This window comes from Chenopodium album, chromosome 17 (assembly GCF_948465745.1).
Source record: "Chenopodium album chromosome 17, dcCheAlbu1.1, whole genome shotgun sequence".
NCBI classification, from domain to species: domain Eukaryota; kingdom Viridiplantae; phylum Streptophyta; class Magnoliopsida; order Caryophyllales; family Amaranthaceae; genus Chenopodium; species Chenopodium album.
Window position 1 is genome coordinate 47,328,432 of NC_137850.1, and position 9,715 is coordinate 47,338,146.

Consider the following 9,715-nt stretch of genomic DNA (forward strand, 5'->3'; position numbering starts at 1 on the left):
CTGATATGAATTGTTTATGAGAGAAAGAAATTAGGAACTGAATTGAACTGAATATAGCTGAAATGAATTGTTTATGAGAGAAAGAAATTAGAAACTGAACTGAACTGATTGGAGTTGAACTGAAATTAAGCTGAAGAGAGCAAGCCCTTAGTCCAATAAAACAATACCTTACCAAAAGTGTTGCAACTAAAAATTATTTTTGATTTGTAATTATACATAATAAATATTCAATAGCATAACTTCAAAATAATTGATAATTTTACATCTCTATTTTATTTTGGACAATTGATAGGTACAAACAATGAGGAAACAAGAAAGAGAAAAGGTGAGGTAACAAATAACAATGTTATTATGTTCAAGATTTATGTCTTGTTTCCTGACTATTGGGAAATTTTGTTCCAATTCCAAATATTAGGACGAAAATAGGAAAATGTTTAGCTGGTAGACTTTAGGAAATGGGCCTACTTGAGAGGCGGGCCTATAGTCCATAACCCATTGAAATTTATAAGTACGTACAAAAAGAAATACTCCCAGAATTTTTGTTTAAAGAGAAAATAATAGTGTCGGCGGCGTATTGTCAACCGACAGCCTCACATGGTCCCACTTTCACCGCTCTGTGACGTTCCCGCGCATTCTTATAGTCCAGGCTTCCCGCCACGTGTTAATCTGTTATATTGCTCAACCCATCCTACTCAGCTTAATTAAGCTTTGTTTGCTCTTAATTACGCTCGAATTAGCAACAAAAGTGGGCTTCAATTATATGTAATGAAATAAATGGATTTAATTAGATGAGAAAATTCTCTAGGAGTTAAACATTCTTAATTATTTTTTAAGTTAAATTATTAAGTTGGATGAAATAATACGGTCCAAGTAATTGTAATCTACTTAATTTGAAGTACTTAAAACTACTCATTAAAAATTGGTTTTGATGTTGTGGTAAAACTTCATATTCTTCTCTAATTTAAATGAGGAGAACTAAAAAAAGTTAAGAGAATATCAACTCAGTTATTCCCCGTATAGAAAGTGTTGCTTATTGCGATCATTGATACATTATCTTTAGATATATAAGAGGTTGAACACGAGATTATGTTATTTAGAAAAATTAAATTTAAGAGGATTAAGATATAAATGAGATCCAATTTGAAATTTTAAGTATATTCCTCGTGACCTTAACCTTTCAATGTTATTAAAACTATGTTGTCTATGTATAAGGTGTCAGTGTTAAATCAAATTGAATAAATTAGAATTAACATAAAGTGAATTAAACCTAAATTTCATGTTAGCTCTTATTTTATTTTGAGGATAACTAACTTGGCAATTTAAAGCATATAATATTATAATTCCATAGATCCCAATTGTAAGGAAAATTCTTTCAAGACTCAACAGCTAAGTATAAATAAATTATTGTTGTCAGTCTCAACTATCAAGATTCGAACCCACAACTTGAGTGTTTATAGGCGTATAACATCTACTCCCTCCGTTTTTAAATATTTGCTTCACTTTATTTTTTTTGACCGTTTTTAAATACTTGCTCCATTTCCTTATTTGGAATGTTTTTACAATTTATTTCTCTTACCTAGTGACCCAACATAAATTATATTTTATTAATTTCATATTTCTTTCAATTCTCTCCTCTACTTTTGCTTTTTACAATTTTTTATTCTTCCCCCTACCCTACTACCTCCGTATTTTATTACTTTCTTCAATTTATCCTAAAACTCTGCGCATAAAGAAATGGAGCAAGTATTTAAAAATGAATGGAGTATTTGTTAGGCATGCATATAGGAGGGTATTATGAGGTTCTTATTAATTTATTTTTTTTTTCTATTTGATGTTTTTCTACAATGGTACATTTTTATGTACTATTAAGCATGTATAAGTTGTCTTAATAGTACTTTTTGTGTACTATTATGCATGTAAATGGTACTTTTTGCCATCCTATGTTGTTGATTATTTTCTCATAAAATATTTACTACTTGTCACCTATTATACATGTTGTGGTACATTTTATCATCCTATTTTGTACCTATAGTTATTCCCTTCATTCAACACAATAAAAACCATATTCTTGTATAATCCAAACACTCGTTAATAACAAGCTAAATCTTTTAATGTACTAATCGTTACACCATCAATTTTAAGAAATAAAAAAAAAGTGGTGACCATTACAATACATACATACAAATAATAAGCTAAAACGACCCTACCATGATCACCCCACCCTCCAATCTCTTCTTTCCATGCCTTAAAACAAAGTACTAGTAATTCAAGAAAAGAAGGAATCAACCAGCCTGTTTCCAAAAACCCTTATTACCTATTAGCTGTTTCTCATTTCTCCCATTCTTCTACACTCCCTCCCTCAAACAAACTCCCCTCTATATTCTCCCTCTTTCTAAACCGACACTTTCATTTCCTCCTTCAACGCTTTCATTTCAACGACAAAAAATAACCGACGCTTTGTTTGCAATGAGCTCAATAGTTCAAACCATTCAACAAAGAACAACAAAGAGTTCATCTCTTCCAATTTCATCATCATCTTCTTCTTCAGATGATCAACCAAGTTTACGAAGGCGGCTTTCGTCTCTTTCCTTAAACCTTCATCCTTCTTCAATCTCTGCTTCTCCTGCAACTTCATGGGCTATTCATCGGTCCAAGTCTCTGTCTTCCATGGGAGAAAACGCGGGAAGTTCGATCAAGAAATGGTGGGATTTGGGCTGGGCTTGGGTTTTGTCACGAAAGCCCACTTTTGTTCAAGATCTGGAAATGAATGAAGAAGAGAAACGTTTTCTTGGGTTTCAAAACAGGGGAAGTTTAATGCATCTGTTTTTTAAGGTTAAATCTGAGGTTAGGAAGATTCTTAGATACGATGATATGTCTCTTCCTCAGACTTTTAAGTATCAAAATCATAATGGTTCAATGAGAAGAGGTTCTACTCTTGGTTGAAAATCATTATTATGAAAAGCAGAGTATTATTCCTTGATTGATTGATTAATTAATCTAATCAAGATTAATTCTTTATAATGAATAATTGATGTAATTTTTTCATGTAATGATGTATGCGTGGAGATCTGTGCAAACAAGATGAAAAGGATGAGAGGAAGATTGAATTCAGAAAATGGTGGGTGTTTTGGAGGTAGGATTTTGAAAGGTATATAGAATATTATTAGTAGTGATTAATATGATTGATATTACATGTTATTATTTGGTTAATTTTATTATTTGTTCATTTTTTTTTTTACAAGTATTGTTTTTTGGGTAGAATTGTTTGGTATTTTAGTGTAATTTGTAAAAATGTATGTACAAGTAATTATATTTCAATGTTTTGTTGTTTCTTTAAGAATGGGTAATCGAAAAAGGCCAATATTAATTCTTCTCCATTATTTTAGAAGCTGTATTATTGTACAAATAATTGTTAAAAAAAAAAAATCAAGATTCTATTAGGGAAGAAAAGGGGAAATGACAGAGATTTTTACACTTCTATAGCAAGTTAAAGGTTGCTTTTAAATGGAGCATAGTAGCCAAAGTTGGTGCTAGTTAAAGTTGCAATAATATGCTCATTTAGTCATTTCACATAGAAAGAAGAACAATACCTATGTGCTACATTGCACTGGTATTTTGCAAACTACATCATGGACTTGGGAGCAATGGACATGTTGCCCACTTAATATGCGCTCTTTTACCATAAAATGCATGCACATTTAAAATTACGGAGTAGAAGGTATTACACACCTTTCTTTCGTATGAAGTATTACCAACTGTTTATTCATAATTATTCAAAAAGCTTCAATTAAATACGTGAAGTGTTATTTTTGTAATCCTTATGAATGTGTTGTTTTTTCAATCCTCATTAATGCATCGATGATGATGAGTAATTTACTACATTACAAAGTTAAATAAATATCCTATGAAAAGAGACCTTCCACAACTTTTGACAATTTGGTCAAATACTAAGTAGATTCAATTTTAACACAAGTATTATATTCTTGACAGAAGACAATTCTTTTGAATCAAAGAAATACAAAGTGGTGTACATGTAAGACACTAATTATAAGCAACTAAGACGTGAAAAGTCAAAGTTAACAATAACGCAAAATAATCAAATACACGTGACATTATTAGTTGTTCTAAAACGCGTTACGATGCAACTCTTACCGCAAAAGGTTTAATTCTCAATAAGTTACTGTGATTACAGTAATATGACTAATATCTATGCTGAAGAGTAATTAATTGCGACTCATAATATATAGTACGACTAATTTTTTGGATCTAAATAATATCTGTCTTATAAGTCATTGTATGATCGTCCTATATGAGAGAGTAAGGGATAGTTCAATTGGTTAGAGCTTTTCTCCCGATTCTAGAAAATGTTGGAACCGATTCTCATTTCTAGCCCTTGTAGCTCTCTAAATACCGGGAAAAAAATGATTAAGATTTTGCCAAGAAGATTTATCAAGAACAAGCTAAATTAGCTACTGTATTAAACAAAAGACAACAATGATTATTATACTAATTAAAGCAATTATATGGGAGGTCTGACATAAAAATCCAAGTTGTCAAAATGTCTGATTCTATATTCCTATGGAAGATTATGTGTAGAGTACAAAAGCTGCAGACTAACCGTTGTTTTCAAGTTTATACAAAGCTTAATTGTTCATTGACTGCAAGAATTAAGACATCTTATTTGCTTTGATGTGTCTTTCTTACCTCTTATGTTGCCCAATAATTGAGAAAAGGTTAACAATTAATGAGTGGGTAAATCATACTTACCTCGATTATATACGATGAAAATATATATCAAAAAAAGGTGATGATAAAAATCACGCATTTATCGATTAGCATTACTGATTTACTGTATTATCTACTACGGAGTAATAGTCTAATACTAATGTTTTTATTTTTACGTCTTTATTTTAAACAAACCCTTAAAGTTGTATATATTTATTTCTTTAATTGGTCATCAAGTAATTATATTGGAATATTATGATGATTACATAACATCAATCTTTAGGTGATAATAATTAGTTGCAAATTGATTAATAATTAAGATCACATGGTTCCTACCATACAGCACCGACAGAAACAGATGGAAAATATGCCGAAAACAATGCTGGGTTTGCTGGCTATTAAGACTTTAGCCAAACCATATGCATGCAACTTACAAAGCAAACATTAATTAGCCTTCCATAATTACTTGAGTACAAAACAATGTGGTGGTTCCTTCTCTTTTTGTTTTACCATTACAATGATATTTTTCGAAATTGTTTTTTGGCAAGTGTTTAGGTCATATTATCAATGATAGCTAAAAATTATTGATAACTCATACTCCAACCTCTCCGAAATTCTTATCAAGATGTTACATTTCTTATATGGTCTTTTTAATCGAATTGAACTTGATAGCTTGTCCTTACTAAAAGTTTTATATGATAAAACTTTATTTATTTATTTTTATTTTAAAAATAATTAATACTCGTATGATAACAATAAATTTAAAATTCAGCTCAAGACCAAAACAAATGATCCGCCACTTGAATATGATCTATTCACATAAAAAATTTACAAAAACATTTCGGAATTAGTGTTGTACAACAGTACAAGTGTTAACCATAATACTGTCACTAGCTATATATAATTCATAGTCTCATTATCACGAAGGTGGTGCTATGATTTTACAAAGAATCACCATAGCCCAGGATCACAGATGACTGAGTACGTATGGACGTATGGTGGAGTGAGTAAATCATGCAGACGTATACTACACAATAACATAGTTCAATGTATCTACTCGTTTCAAGCATCCTATTTGTGAGACTTCTATTTTCAGTCCATCATTAAGACTTGGGCCTCCAGTGGTAGCTTAGCTGGGTCACTACTCACTCGGGCCAATCGCGTTTGTACCAGGCCAGTAAGGCAGTAACCCTCTAAGCCCTACATGGCTACACCTCCACTTCAATTTTTATAATTAACCAATTATGTATATGAGTATATCCCTTCACCATTCAATAATTCAATTATCGTCGAATTATTTAACTAACTTTTTACACTTTACATAATTTGTCATTACAACATTGATCCCCTTTTATTTATTTGATTTAAATTATCAATATACTATCACAATTTATTTTATATACGTAGTACAATTCATTGCATGAATTCCAACTTAACAAACAATTTTGCATAATCCTAAAAAAAAGACATAAATATGAAGGAAGTACAAGTAATATTAAAAGATAATTAAAGAAATACACAAAAAATGAATTTTCTACTTTAACTGCACACGTTTGTCAATGCTTTTAACATAACTACTACTGTTATAAAATTATTTTATCTTATAAATAACGACAAAATTACAAATAAGAAGATTACTATGGAACAAAGAGAGAAATACTTTTATTTTCTTCTTCAAATAAGGCCAAGGAAAGGGAAAGTGCCAGAATATAGTGGCCAATATGCAAGAATATTCCAATCAAGGGGGAATTGACTTACGGTTGCAGAACTCACAATTGCAAACTATCCTCACATCCCAACTCAACTCTACAGCCTTGTATTCTTTGCTCAAGATAATAAATTCACTTCATTAAAAAGATAAGACCTTCCATTTAAAAATTTGTGTTTTTTTTTTTTTTTTTTTTCTTGTTTCAAATTAATAAATAAAGTTGTGTTTAAAAAAATGGCCTCTTCTTCTGCTCATCACTTTGTAATCTCACAGAAGAAGAGGACTCTCATACCATCCTACAGTAATTCTTCAATACTTCAGAATTACCCTCTTTTACCATTTATCTCTAATTCACTTTCTCTTTCCTCAAAATTACCCCTGCCTTCTAGCAGTAAACTTACTGTTCGTTCAGTTGCTAAGATTATTCCTTCACAAATTGAGGTTGATCAACAACAAAGTAGCAGTTTTAGTCCATCTTCTCCTAATTCCAGTATGTTATTTTATTTTACTGTTCTACTACTTGGATATTAAGTAATCATTTGATTTATTTATGTAATTAAGTAAGTTGGGATATTAATTGCTTTTGGATTTTTTTTAATTTTGCTGTATTATGAATTTATGAATTATATACTTCATATGTTGAATTTTATATTAGAGTGTGGAATGAAGAGTTCATAAGTAAAATTAGCTATCTTTTTCAACTTTGATGTGATGTTGATGTTGAGGGGAGAAACAACCATATCATAACTACTTAAATATATTCCCTAAGCTAGGCCTAATTAATCTCCAAGATATCACACTATATTTCCCCTTATAATCTAGAATACCCCTGTAATATAACACGGATATTATGTTATGGATGTCAGCTAGCTTAGTTGGTTAAAGTCTGTGGTGGAGATAGATTTAAAATTCGCTAAGGCCTCACATTGGCATTTATCCACTGTAATAATTGTATACAAGCTCATTTCTTAGGAATTATTCAATTTTAAGACTGATGTTTTATTAACCCTTATGAATTATATGTAGTGTCCAAAATTCCTACTGTTAACATCACCTGAATTAATAGAACTGATGCAGCAAGGTTGTTAATTTGTTTCAAGGTTGGGCAGAATTCGCGGACAAAGTTTCAGGAGAGTGGGATGGGTTTGGAGCAGATTTCACAACTGCTGGGGAACCCATTGAACTTCCTGAATCAGTAGTACCTGAAGCATACAGGGAATGGGAAGTTAAGGTTTTCGATTGGCAAACTCAATGCCCTACATTAGCCGATCCACAGAAACTCCTTCTTTCCTACAGGTCTGTAAAATTACTTCCCACAGTAGGCTGTGAGGCTGATGCAGCAACAGTATATAACAGCGATGAGAGGATCATAGGAGGCGAAGAAAGCAGTAGCATCTTAGCCTTTGCGTTTCAGAACACCGGCTGTTATGTGGCCCTTTGGTCAGTTTTGGAGAATGAAGTGTATAGAGTGTTGGAGTTGGAGCATTGTTTGATTGACCCTCTTGATAAGGAGTCTAGAGTAAGGGTGATTCAGACACTTCGTTTGGAGGATTCAAAGTTGAAACTGCAGAAAGTAAAAGTGTTTTGTGAGCTGTGGTATGGGCCGTTCAGAAATGGAGATCAGCTTGGCGGTTGTGCTATACGTGATTCTGCATTCGCTTCTACACCTGCCTTGAATGCTTCTGATGTTACTGGTGTTTGGCAGAGTCAGGATGCTGTGGCTAGCTACCAAACTTCTCAGAATGTGAGTCCTGTTTTGTTGTTTGATCAACTGACCTCTATATTTTTTAAACGTACAGCATTATGTAAGCTTAACGCCGATTTTCCTTTTCATTGGGCAGAAACCTTTGCAAGAACTTACAGGAAGAAGTACGCAGAAAATAGTCAGAAATGAGCATGAACTGATTCTGTTACCGCGGCAATTATGGTGCTCACTCAAGGAAAGTGGGAACGGCGAAACTTGTGGAGAGGTAGGATGGTTACTAGATCCTGGATTCACTATTTCATCAAGATGCATTTTCACAACTGATGGCAAGTTAAAGGTATGCCTGAATAAAAACTCGATTTTTGGCAATATTCAAAATTGCTGTTCTGCCAAGATAATCTGCTAAGACACATTGTTTCACTCTTTTTTACAGGAAATATCAATAGGGCATGAGACGTTAGCTAGTAATTGAATTGGTCAACACTGCATTATTAGTAATGTCTAATATGCATATAATTTTATACAGTATATGCTTCTGCTCTTTTAGGCTTGTCAAAGAGCATTCTTTTTTTTTTTTTTTTTTAATAGTGTTATATATAATGCTAAATTCTCATTTTATAACCCCTTTGTACAACAAATAGCCTCATCTCAGGGGCTGTACTTAGTTTTTGAACAATCCAATATATATCAAAATGTATGCAATTTTACCCTTAGCATGCTGATCATTATGTATTTTGATTGTCTGTATTTTATACAATATTATTATTATTATTTTGGGAGTATGAGAAATTCTGAATCTTAACAGGAGGATTCGAATCTTAAACCATATCTACAAATGTATACCACCCTTGACTTGGCAAAAGATTCATATGTACGTGCAATCCAAAATGTGCTAATAGAAAATTTATTGTAAACTAAGGGTGTATTCGAACAACTTAATTGTCACCTCTAAAACATGACTAGATACAAATGATTTAATCAATCTCCCTTTAAAATAAGATACTTGTTATCTCTCACGTCTCTAAGTCTCTCTTGGTTGTTGAGACATACTCATATTATGTCACTTTAGATGCTCAAAGAGCTGCAACTCTAATATTTTATCAAAATAGTGACGAGTTGTCGAGTTAAGACTTAAGAGTGCATTAATGCAACTAGTCAACGAGGCCAGATCCGCCAATCCTCATGTATCGTTGACTTAATAACTTCAAACTTCAAATACATGATCTCAAACATAAAACTCAAATCTCTCATTTTTCATCATCTTATATTTCTTGTTCATCTAATCAACCAACACAATATTCTCATACTTTTTGTCAAATTCGACCACGAAAAAACATAAAAAAAAACAATGAACCAAAGTGCGAAAGCTTTGGCAATAGGATTAGTAGGTGTAGCAATTACATTTTCTGCCTACTCTCAAACAACCTTCTCCTCCAGCAATTGTATTGCCATCGGCTTCCTCGTACTCGTGTTTGCTCTTATCGTCCATGAAGGTTTCATCTCCATTTGATCGATGAATTTATTATAACTGCAGATTTTATATTTCAGTACTCATCTTTCATGATTGTTATGTAAGG

At 32.1% G+C, this 9,715-nt stretch overlaps 2 protein-coding genes across 2 annotated transcripts; both read left to right on the forward strand.

The window, feature by feature from the left end:
• Positions 1 to 2,466: 2,466 nt before the first annotated feature.
• Positions 2,467 to 2,943, forward strand: LOC145589190 (uncharacterized). Its single transcript, XM_081645738.1, has one exon. The coding sequence runs from the start codon at positions 2,467 to 2,469 to the stop codon at positions 2,941 to 2,943; it is 477 nt and encodes a 158-aa protein (XP_081501864.1).
• Positions 2,944 to 6,516: 3,573 nt separating this feature from the next.
• On the forward strand, positions 6,517 to 8,851 carry LOC145589967 (uncharacterized). Its single transcript, XM_081646689.1, has 4 exons — positions 6,517 to 6,923; positions 7,534 to 8,177; positions 8,275 to 8,475; positions 8,572 to 8,851. Exons 1-4 carry the CDS (start codon positions 6,668 to 6,670, stop codon positions 8,608 to 8,610), a joined length of 1,140 nt encoding a protein of 379 aa, XP_081502815.1. The 5' UTR covers positions 6,517 to 6,667; the 3' UTR covers positions 8,611 to 8,851.
• Positions 8,852 to 9,715: the final 864 nt, after the last annotated feature.

Excerpts from the sequence above, each read along its gene's own strand:
- LOC145589190 (XM_081645738.1), top strand. The coding sequence starts at position 2,467 with ATGAGCTCAATAGTTCAAACCATTCAACAAAGAACAACAAAGAGTTCA.
- LOC145589967 (XM_081646689.1), top strand. The coding sequence starts at position 6,668 with ATGGCCTCTTCTTCTGCTCATCACTTTGTAATCTCACAGAAGAAGAGG. Across the intron at positions 6,924-7,533 it reads TCCATCTTCTCCTAATTCCA|GTTGGGCAGAATTCGCGGAC; the intron begins GTATGTTATTTT and ends ATTTGTTTCAAG. Across the intron at positions 8,476-8,571 it reads CAACTGATGGCAAGTTAAAG|GAAATATCAATAGGGCATGA; the intron begins GTATGCCTGAAT and ends TCTTTTTTACAG.